This window comes from Rhinolophus sinicus, chromosome 1, assembly GCF_057876585.1.
Source record: "Rhinolophus sinicus isolate RSI-liver-muscle chromosome 1, RSI-T2T, whole genome shotgun sequence".
In the NCBI taxonomy this organism is placed as follows: domain Eukaryota; kingdom Metazoa; phylum Chordata; class Mammalia; order Chiroptera; family Rhinolophidae; genus Rhinolophus; species Rhinolophus sinicus.
The window spans coordinates 131,306,871-131,331,548 of NC_142501.1; the positions used below are offsets into that span (position 1 = coordinate 131,306,871).

The 24,678-nt window shown below is 36.4% G+C and overlaps 1 protein-coding gene across 2 annotated transcripts in view; it reads right to left on the bottom strand.

Annotated features, from left to right (window-relative positions):
• Positions 1-24,678, bottom strand: part of ITGB1 (integrin subunit beta 1) — a 44,557-nt gene that overhangs the window by 17,314 nt on the left and 2,565 nt on the right. For both annotated transcript variants that reach the window (XM_019741740.3, XM_019741739.3), the window contains exons 2-6: positions 9,537-9,603; positions 7,289-7,374; positions 4,378-4,600; positions 2,408-2,578; positions 1,294-1,532 (exon numbers count right to left, since the gene is read on the bottom strand). In XM_019741740.3, coding sequence (XP_019597299.1) covers positions 1,294-1,532; positions 2,408-2,578; positions 4,378-4,600; positions 7,289-7,374; positions 9,537-9,603 — 786 coding nt within the window. The remainder of the gene's footprint in view (positions 1-1,293; positions 1,533-2,407; positions 2,579-4,377; positions 4,601-7,288; positions 7,375-9,536; positions 9,604-24,678) is intronic.

The following is a 24,678-nucleotide window of genomic DNA, read 5'->3' on the forward strand; positions in this document are numbered from 1 at the left end:
TGTGGTTCTTAAAACCCTGTATAAGTGCACTGCCTGGTTTAAATAGGGACATAATGATTACATATTCTTTTATAAAGCACTTGTAGTCGGAAGGAATTTAACTGATTAAATTCTGTACTTCTCTGGAATAATATAGTATGATATGGTAATAAAGGTAATTTTTTCCCACTAACTGATAGTAAAATCACTTTGCCATTATTTTTAATGGCAAGAACCACAGTTACTTTTGCACCAACCTAATACTAATTATTTGCTGAATGCTTAATGGCACTTTATATGGATTACTGTATTTAAACCTCGAAATAGCCCTATGAAGTCTATCTATTATTATCCCTTCTTAAGGAGAAGGAAACAGCCCTCTTGAATAACTAAGTAAACTGCCTAAAGTCAGTGGTGATGGAACATTTGAAACCTGTGCTCTTAAACACCATACCATGTTATTATCTTGGCTATCAGTTAGCACCTTAGCAAAAATTGGTTGAAAAATAACCATTAAGAAGAATTTAAAATCAAGGAAGGACTTCTAGGGAATAGGAGTACTATTAAGAAAAAAAGGGGAAATGATACAGTAGTAGATACTTAAGATAAACTTTATCTACCTCACAATTTTTTCTAGTTTCAGCTTTAGCTATGTCATTATAAGGTCATCTTAAAATGTTCAGCTGGTAAACGGGTCATAAAATTCTAATCACTCACTAGTCCAATGGAGATGAGCTTGCTACTACTGAAAGTCTTACAATTAAAACTACAATTATGACTTTTCAAAATACATGTTCTCAGCTTATAAACTAACCTTAAAACTTTTTTTTTTTTTTTTTTTAATTACTAAGACACAGAAAAGGCATCTTTTAAAGCTGGTGAGCAGAAGAAAACTGACCAAAGGAAAATGAAATCTGAGACACTGTTCCATCTAAGCACTTTTAATGCTCCTGAGACACTTCAGGTGACCTCAATTCCACCTCTGGCACGAAGCCAGAGTCAGGACATCTGGGCCTTTCTAAAAACTTAGACCACCAGTTAAAATACAGCTGAATTGCCCACTGTTTCAAATGGCAAGCATTCTGGTTCTTAAAACCCTGTATAAGTGCACTGCCTGGTTTAAATAGGGACTTATGATTACATATTCTTTTATAAAGCACTTGTACTTGGAAGGAATTTAACGGATTAAATTCTGTACTTCTCTGGAATAACAGAGTATGATATGGTAATAAAGGTAATTTTTTTTCCACTAACTGATAGTAAAATCACTTAAAATTCATACAATATCCTTTTGTAGAAGATGAATGCACTTACCCCACAAACTGCAACTTGCATGATTGCATCAAAGCCACCTTCTGGAGAATCCAAATTTCCAGATATACGCTGTTTACCAACAAGTTCATTAAATACTTCCCCTTTATCAGTAAGACTGAGCACATTTTTGTAGCTAAATGGGCTGGTACAGTTCTGTTCACTTGTGCAAGGGTTCCTGAGCTTAGCTGGTGTTGTACTAATGTATGGCATCACAGTTTTCTCCACAAATGAGCCAAACCCTGTTCAGTAAAAAGGCATAAAGACAGATGGATAAGCTTGCATTAAAAAACAAACAAACATGAATTGTACACCTGAAATCTATGTAATTTTACTAACAATTGTCACCCCAATAAATTAAAAAAAAACACCACACAACAAGAATGTAACCACATGTTAAGTCAATCTAGTCAATCTATTTAATAAGTAACATAAGGTTTTATTAATAAGGCTTAGAAAGGACATCGTTATAATATAAAAAATCCAGTTCTCAAGTGAGATTAGGTTGCAATGGCAGATGTAGTCATATTAATTAGTAATGAAATAGAATCTGAGTACTCAACATGTTTATAAAATAAATCAACAAATGAATGAATTCCTATAAAAATAAGCATGCATTTCATTATCTGTGGTAGACTGTCAGCCCTCCACATCTGTGGATTTCACATCCACATATTCAACCAACCACAGATCAAAAATATTTTTTAAAAATCCTGGTAGTTCCAAATAGCAAAATTTAATTTGCCATGCACCAAGCCCTATGATGAATCCACACGAATGAAGTAATGTGTAGGCATACCTTGCTGTTGCCTACATGCAAATACTACACCATTTTATAGAAGGGATTTGAGCATCCACGGATTTTAGTATTGCAGGGGGTCCTAGAACCAATCCCCTCAGTGTATACCGAGGGATGATGGATCTGTGTTAAATAATACGGTCGTATATGTAGCAGAGGCAGAGGAGATAGAAATATTATTAGATGTGTGACAAAATATCAGTCCTGTAAGAAAGAAATGGCTAAAAATTGGTCTATTTATTTCACAAGTACGGGGTGAAGAACAAAACTGCCAAGACTTATACAAATGACAATGATTAGTTTTCTCAATATTCCTACCAATTCGGAAGTCTGAAGTAATCCTCTTCATTTCATTCATCAAATCTGTTCCAAGACTCTTTACATTCTCCAAGTCATCCTTCATTGAGTAAGAAAGGTCCATTAGATAGTAGAGATCGATGGGATAGTCCTCAGCTCTCTTGAATTTTAATGCAAACGTCTGTGGCTCTCCTAATTAAACAGATATTAGAAAGTGACATTAGCTAGCCAGCAATAAAAAGCAATGAGAAAAACCAAACAAACTGTATTTACTAGGTAAAAACCATAAAATGAAATGTATGATAGCCATAATCTTTACAAAAACCTATGGGAATTCCATAGGTAACTCAATGGGTGTGCACTCAATTTCATTCACAAATACTTAAAATGCCAGGCCCTGGGGATGCCAGGTGAAAAAGACAACATCCCCAATCCACGGTAGACAAGACAAACAGTCAATTTAAAACTAGGACAGAGGAAAACAAGTAGGTGGAACAACAAACCAAATAAACTGTGTCATCTACTTGATGAGACTGCAGTGAGTAGGGAGGGCATATTATAGGATACACCTGACTTTTTAGAGATTGACCTTCTAAGTCAAGATTGTTCTGTTTAATGCAGGGGTGTCCAAACTGCGGCCCGCAGGCCAACTATGGCCCGCAATCCATTTTTTATTGGCCCGCAGCAAATTCCAAAAATATATTTAGTTTACTTAAATAAACCAGGTGAGGCAATACGTACTTCACCTCGAGTGAGTGGCCCAGCTGTTTGTGTATTTTACCGCATATGGCCCTTGGTGAAAAATGTTGAAAAAAGTTTGGACACCCCTGGTTTAATGGGATCCCAATACATGCAAATAAATAATCTGATTTTTACTGTAGAAAACCTGGCAAAAAGTTTTAATAATGACTTAGAGTCAAAGAGACGTGTTAAGAAACTATAACAAAAATCTAAGAGAAAAACAATGAAGATCTGAACAGAAACAATGAAGAAGAGGCGAGCTGTACAAGAGGTGTTAGGTATAATTCACTTAAGAAATATAGGAGAAAGAAGGTTTGGGTAAAAAATCGTTAATTTTTAACTTGTAGATTTTCTCTATATAGATTTCTAGTAGTTAGTTTGATAAATGGGTTTGAAGCTTAAGAGAAAAGTCTCTTACAGTATACAAATGGTTTTAAAGCCCTGAGAGGAAAACCAACAATCAAGTGGACTGCAAAGGGAAAGAAAGAAAAAAGACACAAAGAGGAGATCAGATAGCAATGTTAAGAGAAAAGAAAAACTAGGAATATTATTGTAGAAGCCAAGAGGAAGAGCGTTTCAAGCAGCTCAAAGGTGTCACTTGGTACAGAAAAGTTAAAAGAAAACAAAGGTCTGACAAGAGTCCTCTAGGCTTGGTGGTTCGAGGTGATGGTAGAGCTGTGCCAGAAGAGGTTCCGGAGCAGAAGTCTACCTGCATCAGGTAGACGAGTGGATGGAGGGGAAAAGTCAGACACAGGGAATGTGCACCATTCTATTGAGAGAAAGGGGATGGAAGCTGGAAGGAGTAGGAAGAGGGCTTGTATTTTCTTTTCTTTTTGATGAGAAATTGCCACATAATCTTACAAAAACCTTAATTATTTTAAGAATACTAAACAAATAAAAAGAAAACATAGGTTAAAATGTCTTTATATTATGTAATTATACCGGCTAATGGACAATTTATTTTTAAAACCTATTAAATCTAATACTTTCTGAATCTTTAACAGAATTTACTTTGGATATCGGGCAACATTTATTATTATTTCAAGTATGTGCCTTATAAATTATGTCTGAAAAAAACTATAAAATCTAACATATTACACATTTTTATTTGTGTGCCCATCCACATATGAAAATGAACCCTCAACAGAAACTGGTAGAGGCTTATCTAAAGTTGTCAAAAAGCTCAAGTAGAAACGAAAGTATTAGATTCAGGTATTAGGTATTAGAAACACTGAATTAGATTTCTGTACCTGATCGTAATTGCAAAACCAACTGTTGTGGTTGGATCTGAGTGATATCTTCTGGCTGGAGCTTCTCTGCTGTTCCTTTGCTACGGTTGGTTACATTCTTATTTTTCTTTATATCTTTGGAGCCTCTGGGATTTTCTATGTCATCTGGATGGCAACCCTTCTTTTTTAAGGCTTCTAAGTCATCACATCGTGCAGAAGTAGGCATTCCTTCTTGTAAAAATGTCTAAATGACATAAAATATAGGTATAAATAAAAAATATTTTTAAAAAGCATAATGGTCAAACCTTTTACATAATCATAAATGCAAATACACAAAAACTGTAAAAACCAAGTGACGCATCTAACATACAGAATTTCTGGTTTTTAAACAAAATGCTCCCTGTGTTCAAAGTAAGTGCTCTTGTTTATAAACAAAACAAAACCTTTTCCTTGAAAGTAATACCTTTTCACTAACATATTACGAGTAACTTATTATTTTAGGAGTACTTAGAACTGATCTAAGTGTATATTTCAACTGTCCCAGCTTTAAATTCAGAGTATCTAATCAAAGAAACTTCTTCAGTGAAATCACTTATTCAGCATGGTTAACAGCCACTAATAATGTATAGACCCAAATGTCGGGCAGATATTTTTTCCCCAAAATTTCCCTTAGAAAACTCCTTAAAAGCCTCTCATATTATGTAGCATTCAACATTACAATATCTTTGAAAACTCAATGTTTACAGAAAACATGTTATCCTAAAAGCATCTTCATTAATGATGCTATTTTTAAAAAGACCAAGAAGTTTGGCACAGATTTACTATTCCTGGAAGTTTGAAAAAATTTCAAGTATTGGCTATTACTGTAAACAAGCCTTTTAAAATGTATTTTTAAAACAGTACAATAATGATTATATGATAAAGGTCATGAATATTATTTACATAGGGTGAATTTTAAAAATAAAAAAGGTCCTAGTGGTATCTAAATGGTACTTGTGGCTTGGAATAAAATTTCCAGTAGCAACACAATTTCAAAATGTGTTATACCTTAAACAACTTAGGTGGCTATAAAATTTTCTCAGATGATCGAAAAAACACTTTACTGAAAACAAAAACACCACTTTCAAGATGTATGTAAAGATTATGAATAAAAGTTTTTCATGAAATGAGAGTGGGAGAAAAAAAATGACTATGCATCCATGTATGTGTATCATTTAAAAATGTGTACATATAACTAAATCAATTATTATAATAGACATTTGACTATTTCACATATATCCCTAAAAATTTTATATTTAGTTGGCCCAATTTTTTTTTAACCTTGACACTGGGAAAATGAGAGAATGCCTTTTATTTGGGGTCACTTTATGTTTACTTTTATATATTTGTTTATTATCTACCAATTTCATGGTGCTGTACATAGTGAATGAGAATACTTAAATACAAAGAATACATAATGGTTTTGCTCAGTTATTTTTCAAAGGAAACATAACCTTAAAGGAGAGCCTTTATGAAATTAAAGAAACCACTGGAAGGCAATGCCATGGGTCAGATGGTTCAAAGCTACCCTGCTTTTATGTATCATCAAACCTAAAATACAGAAGCCTAGTGCATTATTATTTTCCAAGTATTAGCCAATCCAGGAAACTTTAAAATCGTAAAGTGCAAGTAAAATTTCACTAAACGTATTCCAAAACAGCCTTTAATAATTTAAGAATTATGCCACAAAGATCATAGGTGAAACTATTTAAAGAATAGTTTGGCTAGGATAACCCTCAACCCCAGATAAACTATAACCCTCATCAGACAGATGTTGATAATAGCAGCCACCACTCCTTTAGAACCTTCTAAGTGAAACTGCATTAAGTTCAATCAATTCTAAGTCTTGGAACAACATTAAGCAGGCATTACCTTGCTCATTTTCCAGACATAAAAACCAAGAGTTGAGTTAAGAAAGCCTTTCCGGAGACAAACTCACAGCACTCCCTAGTTCCTCCATTGTCTGCAATTTAACTCCAGAATACTACTTTTAGAATAGGAAGTATTCCAAAATTTTGCCATTAGAAAAATTTTGAAATAACAAAGCGAGTAACAAAAACCTCTCATTTTGTCTTTCACGTAGTCAAATGACATTTGATCAGTTTTGCCTACACAATAGCCACTTGAAATGTGTGGTCAAATGCCTGAGTAAAAACAAGTAAGCTTTCGACTTTCTAACATTATTCACTCTGTACATAAATTATGTATCTTCAAAATGACTTCCCTTTACCTCCTGTTCTCATTCATTCAGCCATTCAACATTTAGTAAGCTTTGTGGAAGGTACCATGTTAAGTTCTGTGGAAGGTACCATGTTACAGATGACAAAAGTAAATAAAATTTAAACCCTAACCTTAAATGGGCTTTTATTAGGATGGAAATCAATTCTATATTAGTTTAACTCAAATATAATTAGGAAGGTTAATTATACCTCTCCCATCAAAAGAAGGGAAAAATCTAAAACAGTCAAATTAAATGGATAGGGCTTTGGGGGAACCTGTCCAATAGATATATAATATGTTCCACAAAGATGAGCACAAATTGTCTTGCAGCTACACTAAAACAAATAAAACAAATATGGGAAATTAATTTTAACAATATTATTAACAATTGTTTTAACCATTAAGTCTTCAAACTTTGGTATTTATTTGAGGCTTACAGCAATTCTGCATCTGGACGAGCCATATTTCAAGTGCTTGAGCCACATGTGCCCAGAAGCTACTGTGTTGAACAGCACAGTTCTAGACCATCGCACAGTATTATACAGAGTTGATGCTTATCCGATGAACACGGACTTAAGTGAAAATTTGTACTGAGCACCTCCCAAGGATATAGTTTTGTGCAACACTAAATGACTAGGGAATAAATAGAAAGGACGTGTGCAATCTTACTTACTGAATTTGTACACCATCCACAATTTGGCCCTGCTTGTATACATTCTCCACATGATTTGGCATTTGCTTTTAAACATCTATTTTCATCTGTCAGGAGAAAAAAAAAATAGACCACTTTACTTGCAGTTTCAAGAGAGAAAAAATGAAAAATGAGGATCACGAGGACAAACAATATAATATACGTGAACATTAAATATGGATACTATGAACCTTGTCACTAAGCTGATCCAGACCTACCCCAAAAAGGCCCCAAAGGGAGGTGATTTTGAGTCACCTTGACACAAGGCCATAAAAAGATATAGTTATCTTTCTTCTATAGCGAAGACTAGGTACTGTTAATTATACATACATTTATCCTTTTTTCAGAGGCATAATTTCAGGCTCTATCATGTTGGATGGTCATAATTGCCAGATTTCTTATAACTAGGTAAAGTATTATTTCTTTTTATTTAACTCATACTACCACAACTAAAAGAATCATCAGTAGTTTTCCCTTCATTTTCATAATGTTTAATACTTGAAAAGTCCACATTCATCCAATCTACAATCCCATGATTTTTCAGCCTTTATGTTCAAAGTAAGTCTTACATTTATTTGAATCTACTTTAAGTATCAGCATGTCTTTCATATGGTAAGTGCTGATAAGGAATGTCTCCAATGTGTCTTTTCTGATTATGCTCATTATAGAAAATTAGAAAATACATGAAAGACAAAAGTAAAAATCACCATAATCTGCTCACTAAGAGATAACTACTATTAAAAATTTTATATATTTCTTTCCAGTCTTTTTTTTTTTATACAGACCAAAAAATAGTCAGGAAGTATGTATATACATAGACATTTAAATGAAATTGAGGATACGCATTTTGTATACTACTTTTTATATTTTATCCTAAGTGTTTCATTACAAATTCTTCAAAAATATGGCTTTTAATAATTACATATTTCATATTATACTTTATTTAATGTTGGACAAATTTGTTTTCAATTGCATGTGTGCACAGTTCACACATGCTTGCTGTCATGCACACACAAGCCCTCCAAATACATATATACATATACACACATATATGCACCCACTCCGATGACCATTTTTATAATGTAAAACTGATTATTTCCTTATCATAAATTCAAAAAAAATACTAAGTTGAAGAGTATTAATATTTTTTAAATTCTCTACACACATTAATATTCAAATGTATACTCCCACAAGCAGTATAAATACTGTTTCACCACCCCTTCAACAGCACTAAGTACATTTAAAAACAAAATTTTTTTTTACTCATTTAACAGGTATAAATTAGAATATCAACTCAATTGTCAGTTACCTAAGGACCATTTCTTTTGCAAATTTTGTTTAGTCTTTTGCAAATTTTTCTATTATCAGTTCATCTGTTTTTATTGGATTTCTACACATACCGTGTTTCCCCAAAAATAAGACCTAGCCAGACAATCAGCTCTAATTTTATTATAAAACCCAGTCTTATTATATAAGACCGGTAATTTTTGCTCCAAAAGACGTATTAGAGCTGATTGTCTGCCTAGGTCTTATTTTGGGGGAAACAGGATACCAGTAAAATTAAACCTTTGTTTAGTTTCTCATTGTTGATGGTATTTTGACATACAGATATTTTGGAGTATTTATGTTGGTTTTATGTAATTGAAATTTATCAATATTTCCTTTACGGTTTCTTTATTTTTCTGTGTAGTGAGTCCTTCTTATCCTGAGATCAAATAATTGTTCTATACAGTGTATTTTTTTGAGATTTGGAGAATAGAACCGCACATTCCATTACTTTAGATGTGGATGCACCATGGTTTAGAAGACAATTAAATACATTTTCGCCTTTATTTTTTCATTCCTCATCTAATGAACAACATTTTGCAAGACTTTTTGATCAAAGAGCAGGAACATCTAGAAAGGCAATTGTTCCTGGTTTCATGTTTTTAGACAGTAATGGGTAGACAGTTCATAATCTACCATTCTACACTTTTACTTTACTTTCTTTTAAATATATTACATGTCTTTGCTTTCTCTATGGTCAAACACTCTATTACATTCCCAAAAGGTCTTTCTGTAATGTATTCTATCTTGTATTTTAGCATTTCACTGGCCAACCTGCCTGCCTATCAGCCTCCTGGGGGCAGAGGCGAGGGGCGCGTGAGGAAGGGCCTTACAGGATCTAACTGGTCAAAAACCAATACAAGATACTGACATGAAAAGACAACTAGGAAGTTTTTTTTTTTACCTGCTTGGCCAAATACATAGCAAATTGAACTGATCAGTCCAATCCAGAAAATCAGTTGTAAATTCATCTGAAATATAAAATGTACAACATTATAACAAAAAAGTAGGAAAATACATTCAATATAAAACATTCCCACTCACATTATCTTGCTGACTTTATAAACATAATACCTCTCAAACCATTTCTTCTCCAGCCCTTCTCCACACCCGTCATCTACCTTTCCTCCAGTTACCCCATCTTTCACCTACATTAACTAAAATAACTTCCGTAACAGCTCCCCAGAATCCTGTCTTGCTTTTCTCCAAATCAAATATATTTTAACATCTAATTAACAGTGCTTCAAAAAAGAATAACAGAGTCAAGTATTACCTAACGCCATAGAAGCTATTAACAGTCTTGTCCCATGGAATGTCTCTCTCTAGTATCTCCCGAATCCCAGGGGGCCAAAGAGGCATAACCAGATACCTCAGTCACATCAATACTGAATGTTAATTTGAGTGAACTTGTCAAAATCCAGATTGCATCATCTCCTTACAACTTTTCAATAGTTTTTACTTCTCTTCGGGCTAAGACCAATATCCTGTACAAGGCCCTGACTCATGTTTGAGTTTGCTCTCCTATAATTATTCCTTTTTTTTAACTCAGTTCAATTCCCTATAATTTCAAGATCTATAAACTCGACCAAAAAAGTGTGTGGGGGGCGGCAGGGCGGAAGACGGGGGGCATAAGAAGACCTGAAAGAGGCTTGAGTGTCTTCCAGAATATGTAAAGAAAAATTAAGTAATATTCTGTATATTGAGCAGAATACCCCAAATCCAGCCATTAATATGTAGCTCTTTTCTGTGAATCAAAGTTTTCAGATTATTAATCTATGCCTTTCCAGAGTTGATCAAAGATGGCTACAGCCACAGGTCACTGACTCTATCCCATAACTACTTACTGCTCTTGGACTAACAGCCAGTCTAATAATTATGTATAAATATCTGCCTCTCCCAAATACAGAAAGAAAGGAAGGAGGGAAGGAAGGAAGGAAGAAAACCAAATATAGACCCAAAAAGAAAGGTTAGTTTTACTAGCTATCAAATAAATAGAAATTAAAGCAATATAAGGTTAGCAAGCAAAAAGAAAAGGTTTTTAACCAAAAAAAAAAAAAAAAACTGCAGAAGGCTGAGAGAAACCAAATAGGGCTCTATGAACTAGTATAATTAGGGGGGAAATAATTTAAGAACATATATCAAAAACCATAAAAAATGTTTCTACCCTCTGGCTTAGTAATCTAGCTACTGGAAATTCATTTTAAGGAAATAATTTAAAAATAATTTATAATAATTAAAAAGTTAAAAATATAAAAATACACACATGCACATACACGTTCAGTATAGAACTTTAGTATCTTTACAATAGGTAAAAATGCAAACATCCTCTACCCAATAACAGGGAAATGGCCAACTGCATCAATTTGATGGACCTATTACAGTCATAATAAAAAGTAACATCAAAAGGTTTATAGAATAATTTTGGATGCAAAGTACACATTAAGATGACAGGTATGTAAAAATAACAGTATATAAAGTAACCAAAGAGATCTGGAGATGACAAAGAGTTATAAGCATAATATAAAGACAATGGGTTTATTTTTTTCTTCTTTTGGCTTTCTTAATAAAAAACAATTAAGTGAGGGTAACTGTGCAATTTTTTTCTCGGTAAATTTCCTTCATTTAGAAAAAGCATTTCTTTTAAAAATCTCCATCTTCATGAGCTCACATTCCAGGAAGCAATTCCTATAGCTCAGAGAAGAGTGCTTCAAAATTGTCTCAGAGCACCCTGGGATACTCAATTGTGCTCTGCTGTTAAATGCTGTTCACCTTCCTCTGGTGGCTTTCCAGAAAAATATGGTAACAATAACTTGTATAGTCATCCACTTTGCCACTGTGCTCAGACCTACCAGCACGTTCTGTTATGCCAGGAGATTCCAGCTTTGTTTACATATCCCTTGTGATTGCATCCAAAGACCAGCAAAAGCTGCCACAGAAGTGTGAAATGCCTAGCAGTTCACCTTTTAAGGCCTGCCTGAAAGGTGTAATAAATCCACGTGGACCGTAATTCTAAGCAGTTTAAATAATGTTATCAATTCCAAAGCCATGAGTAAAAGGACCTGGAACGTTAAGTCTCCCGAGGAAATGCATGACTATGAAGGATGGAGCATCAGGGCCGTTTGTGCACGAAGGCCATATATGGAGTGGTGCGTGTTTCCTCAGGATGCTTACTAGTCAGGCTGCTTTAAGGACCATTAGACGTCCTTAAGAAACCTCTTACAATACTACACAATTCAGAGAATCGTCGCTACAATTGTTATTAGGTAACAGAAAATGTTTCTCAACATTCTTAAGTTACATAGCTTTAAACTATGACTTTAAATGCCATCATCCGTTCCTTCTAGAAACTTTGACAAGCCAAAGATCAGCCTTCTGAAACCCTCAGGCCTCTGGAAGAGCTCCAAATCCAGAAGCAGGCAAATCAAGGCTTTCGTGTTGAAGAACAGCTGAGAGAATGAGGACAACAGCTGGGAACAGCTCAAGGACAGATGTCAGCTCTCCTGTGACCGGTCAGTGTACTGGCAAAAACAGAGGCACTGTCATTGGCTGCTGACGCCTGTAAAAGGCCAGGCTTTCTGTCGGAAACAGAGAAGCCACAAGAGACAGAAAAAGACACCAATTGAGAATAAAGAAGAGCTATGAGGACATCAAGGCTTAGAAAGGAGCATGGTCAGAAGTGGCCACCAGGACAGTCAGCAGCATAGACAGACAGTGAAGAGGAAGTGGCAGAGAAGACTCAACACCCTCCCTTACCCACTCCCTCCTGACAGTCTTTAGAGGGACGGGATCTCCTCCTGCACGCGTGGGGGTAAGAGGACATACCAACAGCTTCCTGGACTTCAAAGGCAGCACTTTCCAAAATGTGGTCTAGGGAATGACGGGTGCCCATCCCAGGCCTAAAAACCACAATCTTGGGAGCTGAAGGATTTCTACATACTCCAGGAGTTCTTGCGGTGAAAAAGGTGCCCTAAGGAGATTTCTACCAATACCACTGCACGTAGAACAGTTTATATGAGGGGCCAACAAGGAGAGATGCCTTCAGGTATTGTCCTAATCCTATCTTTTGTCTTCTCTTCATAATCAAAGGTCTAGAAACAGTTATCTACACAGGTCTCCGTTTTGTAACCTCCTACGCCCTCCTCATCCTACTATAATTGGTGTCCACTTGCTACCATGCATGTGAAACTGCTCTTGCAAAAGAAAACTTTCCAGGCCTTAACTTATCGTCTGCATCCATTCATTCAAAAATTCCTTGACTGCCTACAAAACTTGGGGAGAGGCAGCAGTATACCACCCGCAGAATTTGCACAAAGCAACATTCAACACATTTCACCATTCTTTCCTGAAACACTCTTCCCCTGGACTTCATTAGTTTCTCTGGGAGTTCTTCCTCAGCCAACTATGTCAGGTTTTTGTGCCCTCTCTGAAGATACAAAGGTATTTCAAGGAATTTTCAGTTCAAAGACAAAAATACAAATAATTAATTACAGTGTGCTGTGATGGTTTCTATAATGGAGTCAAAATGCACTGAAGACACTAAAATCTGCCTGAGCAAGTTCAGAGGCTGCATGAAGGTGGCAATGTTTCAGCCAGAATTGCAGACAAGTAGGAAACAGGTTGGCAAATGGAAAAAAATATTCCAGGCAAAAAGGTTTGCACATGCAAAGCCATGGAGTCCTGAGAAGAATAATAATTACTTCTTTTCAATCTTATTTCTAAACATATATGTTTCAGTGACTATTCCCCCCCAAATGGAACTGTCTTACTCTTTCTACCTTTAAAGGGAAAAGGCTAGAAAAAAATATATTTATATGGTACTTATAGTTAAATCTGGTCAGTGAGAGAATGATTATTTTTATCCCTGTAATTTTCTACAGTAAGTATAAATTACATTAAAATCTTAAAATATCATAAAGGCGAAAAAGAATCTTAAAGTACTCAAGTATTTCTGAGGCTTAAATTATAAGTTAGAAAAAAACAGAAACCAAGACCAGCAAGGGAGGAAGAGTTAGGTTACACAGAGCCTTCAATGCCACGCTGAGTTTAGATTCTATTCTCCATGTAACAAGGAAACGGAAAAAAATCGGGGCACAGTAGTAACATGACAACATACTCGTATACACGGCAAAAAATTAGTGGGAAGAGGATGCGTGGCTAGATAGGGAGCCACAAGACATGTCCAAAATTTAGTGCCAAGGTTCAAATTAGGTGACAAACGCCTGAATTCATAGTAACAAAGGACAAGAAAACAAACTAGCGATTAGGAGGTAGCCACAGTAGGTTCTGATGGTTGCTTAGATAAGGGTGAGAGAAAGAACCATCACTTTCAAATAAAGAAGACAAAGAAGAATGAAGTTAGGGGAGAAAATGTGGACTGTGAAATGCCAGTATGAATCTAGGAAGATACCAACTGGTAAATTAAGACTCCGGGGTCTGGATCTCAGGAGACATACCTCAGGATTAGAGACACATACCAGGAAGCTGTCACTGCAGCACATGAAATTAGGAAGATCGGTGCAATTGTGAAGAGAAGAATTCTTAGAAACAGAGCTGAGGGCAGACTTAAAAGGTGAAGACACCGGAAAGAGAGAGTAAAAGTCCCGGATGGAGCCAAGCCTCCTTGGAGCAAAGAAGGACGGCATCCAGGGCACAAGGGGTGCAGCATCTTTTCTGCAAGTCAGGGCAGGAGAAGCTGAGACCATTCACACATGACAGCCTACAGGTTTTCTGAAATAGGAAGGTGGGGCAGGGGTTGAAGAAAATTAGGAAGGTGTGATAGGATTATAGAGCAATGCTGAGGGCCCATCCTAATTTATAAAGGCACATTTGTAACACTCATTTCACTTGAAACTACCTGTTAATATCTGTCTTCCCCGATGGGTTCTAGGCTCCAAGAAGACAGGGCCTTGGTGTGTCGTATTCACTTATAGCATCTAGAAGTACGTGGCACGAAGGCAATGTGCAATATTTTTGCTAACTCTATTCAACTATATGACATTTTTCTCCGACATTACTCAGAAGCTTAGGAAAACAGAGTTTCTCAGATTAGTGAACGTGCAGATCCCCTCTTAACAGAAAACAGCGACTGTGGATACCCTAGTGATAACAATTTTCAATTCATTTAAGTATATACAAGCCAACTTAAAGCTAGATATAAAATGTCTTATGCTCCTGGCTCTTATACATTATGAGCCAAAATTGATTTACACATACAAGCAAATATAAATATAGGCACTGAAATAATTACTGTTGTAATCCAGATGTTGGTTGTTCATTATTATAATTATTAGCACAAAATTATTTTTAAAAATCTGGTAGAAATGCTCCAATCACTGAGACTACCTCCTATGGATCCTCAGATGCCAATCTGAAGTCACTGCATTAATCTACTGATTTACAGAGCAAGTGCAGGAGAGGCAAGATACACCAAGAAGCCGTGCTGACAAAATGTTACCAACAAAGAAGACCAAGTCAAAGGACTAGAGACCACACGGAGCAGGCAAGAGAAAAGGGCTCCCCTAAACACAGGGGAAACGCTGAGAAGTAAGCCAGTGGGTTTAAAATGTCAGAAGCAGGGCCGGCCCGGTGGCGCAGGCGGTTAGCGCTCCATGCTCCTAACTCTGAAGGCTGCCGGTTCGATTCCCACATGGGCCAGTGGGCTCTCAACCACAAGGTTGCCAGTTCAATTCCTCGACTCCCGCAAGGGATGGTGGGCTGTGCCCCCTGCAACTAGCAACAGCAACTGGACCTGGAGCTGAGCTGCACCCTCCACAACTAAGACTGAAAGGACAACAACTTGACTTTGAAAAAGGTCCTGAAGTACACACTGTTCCCCAATAAAGTCCTGTTCCCCTTCCCCAATAAAATCTTTAAAAAAAAAAAAAAAAAAAAAAAATGTCAGAAGCAGGTAGTCCTGGGTCAAAAGGTCTAAGGGAGGATATTGATATGGGTACTTGTCCACAAAGCACAGCCTGAGACAAGCATAGGAGTCCAGGCAGGCAGTGTATTGGGAAGGTGACCCCAAGAGAGGTGAACCAAGAAAAAGAGAAAAAAGCCAATCCCAGGATACTTGATTTACCATAGTGGGTGCCTGGGGGCTTGCTCTTACTGGGACTTTCGAGGTATGTTTTATCAATTCCAGTCCCCACAGGTAAAAGTTTGTCCCAAGGGGCATTAACTCCCCTACACTTCCAAGAACTACAGCGGTCACACCCCAGACAAGAGGACTTACTGGAGAAGTCCCAGGGGTTGCAATGACAGAGGCACTTGAGGCAAGATGCAGTCAGCCCGAGTAAGTCCCGGGCGGGAACGAGAGGGGAGGCCAAGAGGAAGTGAAAAGGACTGAAGAGGTTTCTAACACAGAACTCAGACGCCACTGGAACTGAAAGGGTTGAGAAAACTGCTAGATCAGAGTGTGAGAAGTATCATCTGCATAAACTTTTGAGGCCCCCTAATGATGAGAAGACTCAGAGGGGTGATTTAAGCCAGGTGATTCACATATAGACACATACATGTATTTAAACAAATATAAACAATTTTCATTTAAAAGATTTCGTATTTAAGACATGTAAATCTTACCCATCTACTCTACATGTGTACAGTTGACGTGCCTTATGAATTGTCATCTAGAAGTCATTTCTTCATGTCCCCTTTATCTAGCACAGTATCTTAATAATAAATAGTCTAAAGATAATTGAGATATTCTAAGGCCCCCAAAAAACCCAGTTAAGCTTAAGAAGGACAGCAATGTGTCGTGCCCACCGCTGTATGAGGCCTGGCACAGAGTTAAGAGCACGGACTGTGGAGCCAGATGCCGGGATTCCACTTTCAAATCGACCACTGAATAGGCAGGTGATACTAGCAAGTTATGTAATCTGTGCCTCAGTTTCCTCATCTTTAAAACTGAGGCCACAGTATTTACTTTACAGGTGAAGTTTAAATAAGTTGATAAAACACCTTCTAGCACATTGGAAGCACCACCTAAGTACTACCTGTTATCATCATTAATACTCATTACAGCTGGAGTTCAACAACTTGACTGAATAAAATCACTATGCTTGCATGTTTACATTTTTTTAAATCATAATTATAACCAAAAAAGTTTGGATTGATCTACGTGAAGAGAGGCACAAGATATGGAAGAAAGGATAATGTATAAAAGTTAGAAATAACCCAACTGCAAATAATAGATTAATGTAGACAATTATTGTCATTTGTATGGTACTTATTTTGATGCACTGTCACAACCTTATGATACTGCATAATAATGTTTAGTCAGATGCTAATTATTACATTAGATACTAATTATTATATGAATAAGTATAATTAGATACTTATTTTAGATTCCAATTCCAAGTAGGATTATTCTACTTAATGTACTTTCTAACAATTAGATTCCTAACAATTTGTATGTAAAATAATAAAAGCAGCAACACCTCAGTGTTTTGTTACTACATTAAACAAAATACAAGTATTTCTGAATGTTAGTATCATAGGCCACCTTAGGAAAAAAAAAAAAGGATCCGGGTAAGGATAACATACCTAATGCAAACAGAAATAAGGAAGAATGACTTGAGGCTTCTGTCAAAGGGAAGCAAACCTAGGGGAGGCTACAAAAATTAAGGGGACTGCCCTGAAGACATCTTACTAGCAGGAACTTGAATCAGAATGCTGGGTGCCGTTGGTGTCATTCAGGGACTGCTGCCCCGAGGGCTCCCAAACTAGGAAGATCTATTTGTTCATTCATTAGAGGGACAGGCGAGGCACACACCAAGCGTGTGGGCAAGAATAATACCATATGCTGAGTTTGGATGAACGATGGTAATTTGCAACAAAAAGTGATCTCACTTTTATTTCAATACCTTCAAATGACTATAATAATGACAATAACGATGAAAATAATAACAGCTACGTATTTCCTCCTAGTAACTCTGAGGTTGGAAGGACATTATCTTTGTTTTACAGATGAGGAAACCAAACCACAGAGAGGTTAAATAACTTCTCCAAAGTCACCCAGGTGAAATTGAAACCAGACCATCTGAATCCAAAAGCTGTGACCTGACCTTGTTGCTTTATTAAACTCTGTCTGAAGGCCTACTTAGTCGCTATTTTAAAGGAAAGAACATCCTTCCAGGGTTAGAACCGAGTCAGAAGACTGAAATAGAAAGGACCTATAATGTCCTATGAGTTTATTTCTTAGGCCTTCAAACTGAATGTAGACCAACAAAAGTTATTTTAATTGTCAAATTTCATGAGCATATCCACAGGTTTTGTGTCTCATTCCTACAAAGGCATTTCACCCTAATATTGTATTTTACTATATTCAATTTTATCTAAGGGGTCAGAATTCACTCCTTGAACAATAAACAGTCTTAAACATCTCCCCAAACAATCTCATTTTAGTGGTTAACAGCCACAAACATGTGCAGTTGTTCCCACTGTCAAAAATTGTACTTAATTGTTTTAATCTCTACTGTAAACTCATCTGTATTCATCAAGGTTAAGTGTGGTTTTATGTCCTGTTCAAACTTTTAAATACACACTTATTATTTATTAATGTTTTTAACAATCCACAAATAACTCACTTGGCATTTCCTTTTACATCTACAGATATAAATCTTTAGAAACTTTATACGTACCATATTTGTAGAAATTAAACAATTACACTTTAGAGAAAAATTACTTTAGAAAAATGTGGTGAGTTATGTTTATTTCAAGTTTTAAAATAAGATGCCCAAAAGCAAAGTAGTACAAAAAGGAGTCTTCCACAAAAGATTTCTGCCTATAAAATCTTTGCACAGGGGCACATTTTTATTCAATACAACTAATTAAATTCATGTCAACAAATATTTATTGCACATCTATCACGTACCAGACATATTAAGTGAAAAGCTGGAATATGAACCCAGGTCTGATTCAAGAGGCCAAACTTTCAATATTAAGTACGTTTCTGATGAGGAAGGTTTGGGGAGCACTGATGCTACTCCCCCTTGTTCCTCCTCTTCTCTGAGCCAGAGCAACAGGAACTCTCCTCAGCCAGAGCACAGTAGCCAGGGGCACTCCTGGGCACTAACCTATAACTCAACTGTCACTTTCAGTTGAAACTTAATTTCCCTTTCTTTGTGGAGAATACTTCTGTTCCAGTTAGCTACTATTACATAATAAATTGCCCACAAACTCAGCAGCTTAAACAACAAACATTTGTTATATCATGCAGATCCTGAGAGTCAGGAATCTAGGAGCAGCTTAGCCAAGTGGTTCTGGCTCAGGATCTCCTCAAGGCTGCTTTGCAGTCAAGCCATCAGTCGGGGCTTCAGTCATCTGAGGCCTGACTGGGGCTGGAGGCTCTGCTTTCATCCCACTTCTCCCCACACACAGAGAGTAATCAGATGCGACAGTGTAAGTGGAAGGAACTCTGAGAAATCCTACTGATCTCTATACCATAAAATATGAGAGGGAGAGTCGGGATGAGCTCATTCAAAGGCCAAAGCGTCTTTCCCCTTCCAGGAAGAAAGAACAATTAAAACTCAACATTTTTTTCCCTCTGTCTTCCAGGAAGAGGTGTGTGCTGGTGACCATGGATGTGCTTCAGGCCCAACTAATAAACTAGAATTAATGATTAACAAAAACTTAGTATAAAGGATGAAGAAGGGGCAAGATTAGAGAATGAGAAAGACAAGGGGCTAAGTATTCCAAGGCAAAGATGGAACTAATACCTCATTTGAAGTATTATACTTTTCTACCCACTGTGGATAAATAGAACAGTACACTTAACTAGAAAATCTTCAAAAAAAGAGAAAAAAAGGAAGAAAATCTTCTAAAATTCACTACTCCCATCCAGAAGGAAGAAAAAAAGGCCTTTTATTTTATGAGCATCTACCCCTTCTTACCTAATGGCAATGAGCTCCATATCAAACGTTTGGCCGCTCCAAAGCTATAGAACCTGAGAAAAGCTCATAACAGGGCTAGATATTTGAAGAAAATTACAGAATAACAGAATGACGACAGAATTCATCACAAGTAACTACTCTACCTACCTTCTCCCAACGTGGAAAATCAATCATCAGTCCACAGGTGCAAGGGAGAGATACAGAATATACTGCATGCTGGCAAATAAAAAGCCTTGAAGATAAATAAGTTGGGAGTGTGGGGAGGGAAGGGCATGGAACTTACAACTAGGAGAAACTTCTACAGGACGAAAGTGAAAGAAAGTGAAGAATCTTCTCTAAAAATAGGAGAAAATCTAGATGAATTCATTATGTTCTTCGAGGAATTTAGAAAATCTCAAATAGATCTGAGCTTACAGCAATCAAAACCAGTAAGACCACAGAACTAGAGGAACAGGGTACAGAACTAATGAGGGAAATACACGTTGAAATCCTCTACAGAACTCATAAACATATGGAGCAGAATCAACATGACAGGAAAGCAAGCTTAAGAAAAACCACACAGATTCAAAATAATTCAAGCCAATCAGAAACACTTTGATAGTCAATGATGATCCAATAAATACACAACTGGCATACCACCACCAATCCCTGAAAAAGGATAGCCTTATGTGAGAATAAAAAAAAAAAGGCATTAAATAAAATAAAATAAAATGGTGAGGGGGCACAAAATAAACTGCAAGATCACAGAAGGCCAGAAAGCCACTATATTAAAGGCTGATCCAAAATGAGCATGAAAGTTGCCTGAACGTAATTCTTCCCAGCTCCTCCTTCCACTCAAAAATAAGACATTATCAAGCAAATTATATTCTCCAATCTAGACTAGTGAGCTGTTCCTTCTTTACACTTGCTATGTCTACAGATGTAACCTCTCCTCTGAGGGGAAAGGAAGAAGTTAGTAATCATTTTGGTAGGAAAATTTTACTTTGGGGCAAGTTTACAAAAATAATTGTGAATGGAGCTAATAAAAACAGTTAATTCTTATTGATTAAAACTTTAATAAGTTTTGACCAATCTTCTGTCACATCTCCTCCCTGCTCTGTAGTGGAGTAGAACTAGCAGTACTGGGTGTATTTTAAATGCATAATAAGTGTTTTAAAACCTAACTAAATGTAGGGAGAAATCAATTTCTCATTCTAGTCAGCAATAAGTTGGGAATAATATCTACCTCAGAACTGTTGCAAGGATAAAATATGACCATGAATGTGAAAGCTCTTAGATATCTTTAGTGATCTACAGATCACAGTTTACTTGATTACTGAATTTTCTTCTTGCTCTCCAAAACATTCACTGGTCATAGGCTTCCAAACATAAGAACCTGAATGACTAGTATTTAACACGTTGCGTACGGATCACGAGAATCTTCACGAGGGATTTAAACCCCGCCCTACGTAACGTGTTAATAAATGGTTCTCAATCTTTTTAAACCTATGCTTCTTTAATAAACACAAATCCATTCCTTATTGTGTTTTCCTAATATTAACACTCAATGCACTTTTTCAAACTGTAATACAACCTCCTCCTCCTCTAATAATCAAACAGACCAACCACCACCTTTTGAGAACACTGAAATCATAATATGAAATAAATACATAAACTGTAAAATACTGGAGTGCTAATAAATTACTATTCCTAATTTCATAGAGCGTAAAAGCTTGTTATTTACATATTCATTCAATAAACATATACACTGACATGTGACTTCCATACTTCAGTGGTACATTACCAGTTTCATATAAAAACTTTCCTCATCATTCCACTAAAATTATATTCCCTACAACAATTTGATTTTTCTTCTCCCTCTTTAGCTTATTTTTTTTTTTTTTTGGGAGGGGGGTCTTTCATTGGTTCTTCATCTCTTCACCAACAAGTAGAATTAACTACTCCTTTCTTTGTAGTCCCAAAACAAATTCTTGATAGTGTCTAGCACAGCAGGTGACAAACCTTCAGTGACGCTCAATGATATAGCATTGTTTTAATTCTATTATAAAACTTGTATTATAAATAATTGTTGTCATGTTTGTGAACCTCACCAAGCTAGAGCTGAGGGCAAGAATCCAGGCCTTCAATTTTCATTTGCGTGTGTAAATAAAAACAAAGTAGTCAAACAATATTTGCTAACTCAGACTGCATTCTGCTTTCTAACTACACTGTCATTTGAATATGTTACTAGTATCTTTGCTCATACATTCCAAGCTCCTCTACAAAACCTTTCAAAACCACTTAAGCCAATGCTGATGTTTTCCTCAAAATCTATTACAGAATGTTATCCGGTACAGTACATTGTGTAAAATATTCTTTGGTATTAGTTGTTTCCGTAGATTGAACACAACTTGTTTCAACTAGACAACATTCTCACCAGCAGGTCCACGTCAATTTATTGCTCTATACCCACTCAGCACAGCCTTTTCCAGGTAACTGGCACTCAATAACACTGAAAGATTAAAATGCAATGTACAACAGAGCTACATCCTGACAAAGAGCGAACAGGAATAGATTTTGGCTGGTCAGCAATGGCAGGTTTTCTTAAAGCAATAATTCAGCATAGCACTTCCTCCCCTCTCTGGTGATAATACAAGAAAATGGTTGCTCAAGGGGAGAAAGAGAAGAGCTGCATTCTTCAGTGCTCTGGTCAAGCAGTAGCTATCCTTCAACTCACAGAATGACAGATGAGGGAAAGTAGAAACCACTTGTTTATGTGGTGTAGGTGCAGAAACGAAAGCCCAGAAAGGTGAAGTATTCCAACAAAGGACACAGAAATTCAATGGCAGAGCTTGCACTGAAAACAGGTTCCCCACCTCCCAATCAAGAAGCCTTCAGTACATCAAACTGCTTCTCTAAGTGTCTCAAAAGACTAAGTCTTTCTGCCTTTACCTCATCTGTGCCAATCACAGGGAAACCCCACAAATACGCAAGTCACTCACTAAACCATCACACAAACGAATGATGAGAAAGTCAGAGAATTAACTGGGGAAGGGAAATGCTTTTCTAGATTCCTTTTCATCCACCCAGCCCTTGACTGCTAAGTGTTCCCAGGTTCTCTTTGGCCCCTTTTCACCCAACACACTCTACTTTGGTATTTTCATCTGTAGTCCATAGCTTCAACTAGCACTTACAGACAAAGAATTCCCAAATCTAAATCTACCAAACAGGTTTTTTTGAGCTTCAATATGCACTCTAAACATCTCTCTACCTATGTCCTACGGTCACCTTAAAAAAAAAAATCAGCATTATAAATGCATCATTTCCCCTCCCTCCTGTCAACCAACCAGCACCACCTCCTTGTGGTCACACTGCCTACCTTAGTGAATTGCGCCACCTACCCAGAAACCTGTCATTGGGATTTCTCTCTTACCCCAGACACCAAATTTTATCAATTTTTCCTCCTAAATACCCCAGCAATTCATCTCCTATACATACCAATGATCTCCAAAGCTTTTTAGTCACTTACCTTTATTACTAAGAAAAAATCTGAGCATACATGCACCAAAATATATGCATTTTTATTTATAAAATACATGTATGTCTACAGCAATATAGTAAGGTATTACAAATCATAATACAAATTTTAAACTTTAAAATGAGATTTAAAATATATATATAATGTTAAGTCTAATATTTTCTTCCTACACTCCAGTGAGTCATTTATACATTCCTGGGATTTAGGAACCTACATTTTGGAGACTGTATAATGAGATTGGTCTTATAAGAAATATATACAGAGGGTGCCAAAACAGGAAAAAATTGTATTAATTATAATACTCAATATATACTGATAACAAAAGATGAATACAAGTCACGTTTGACTTCTGTAATTATAAGAGGTGCTCGAAGTGGTTGCCATCAGCATCCAGACACTTCTGATTACAGCGAACTAGTGCTTGAGCATAGATAACATCTCTTAAAATGTGTATACATTTTTTTTTGGCACCCCCGGTATATGCAGGTGTGTATGTTTGTTTATATATTAAGTGGTAAGGATATTTGAAAGTTTTTTTTTTTGCTCAAACCACATGTTTCATGATGAGGTGATATACACATGCTTTAGCATATTGCTAAATATAGTAACCTTATCTTCTAAAACCACAAACAAAAAATAAAAGTTTAAAAGGGTTGACTTCTGAAAACCCACATTATATTATTTTATAAATTAAACTTAATTCTATAAAAGTTTTAGGATTAGCCATCTTTAAAAAGATGAGAGGGCCGGCCAGTTAGCTCAGTTGGTTAGAGCACAGTGCTCTTAACAAGGTTGTAGGTTTGATCCCCGTATGGGCCACTGTGAGCTGTGCCCTCCACAACTAGATTGAAACAACTGCTGTACTTGACTTTGGAGCTGATGGGTCCTGGGAAAACACATTTGAAAAAAAAAAAAAAAAAAAAAAAACATGAGAAATTTACCAAGTATTATTTGGCTCCTTTTTGCACACAGTTCCTGAAAAAGAGACACCATGTTTTTTTTCACCTACCTACTGAAATATTCTAAGGCTGCTAGTGTTCTGGGTTTCTTATGGACTGCACCTCCTTTTTCTCAGTTTTCTACATGTATAGATATTGCCACCATTTAGGACCCTGAAGACTAATATACTCTGTCCTACCCTTATCCTTGTCAACCCACCATCCCTACCCCAAGACTCCCACCGCTGCCAACATTATAAAAGGACAAACCCCACAATAAATAACCAGTCAGAATAGACCTGCTAATACAAGATATTTACATATTTATACAACATAATCCTCTAAAATTCTACCCACAACCTGACAGATCCTACCTTTCCATGTAAAGTGGGGAGATCTAAAATTTAACAAGGTTTCATATGAAGCCTGTCAGGTAAGTTCAGCTTTTTACACATTCAGAAATCTAAATTCTCAGAACTCAAAAGTCCTGAAATTTTTAGCAGTTAGATGTTTCAGCTCATTATTCTAGCAATGTAGTTAAAAGTAAACCAGTGCAGTTAGATAATATTAAAGAAAAAGTTTCTTCAGATAGATTACTATACTATTCCCTCGTCGTGAGCCACAATTTATTTGGCAAGAAGCCAAATAATAAAGCTAGTCAGTGGCAAGCATTCCATGAAAACTAGCACCATGTTAAACTAT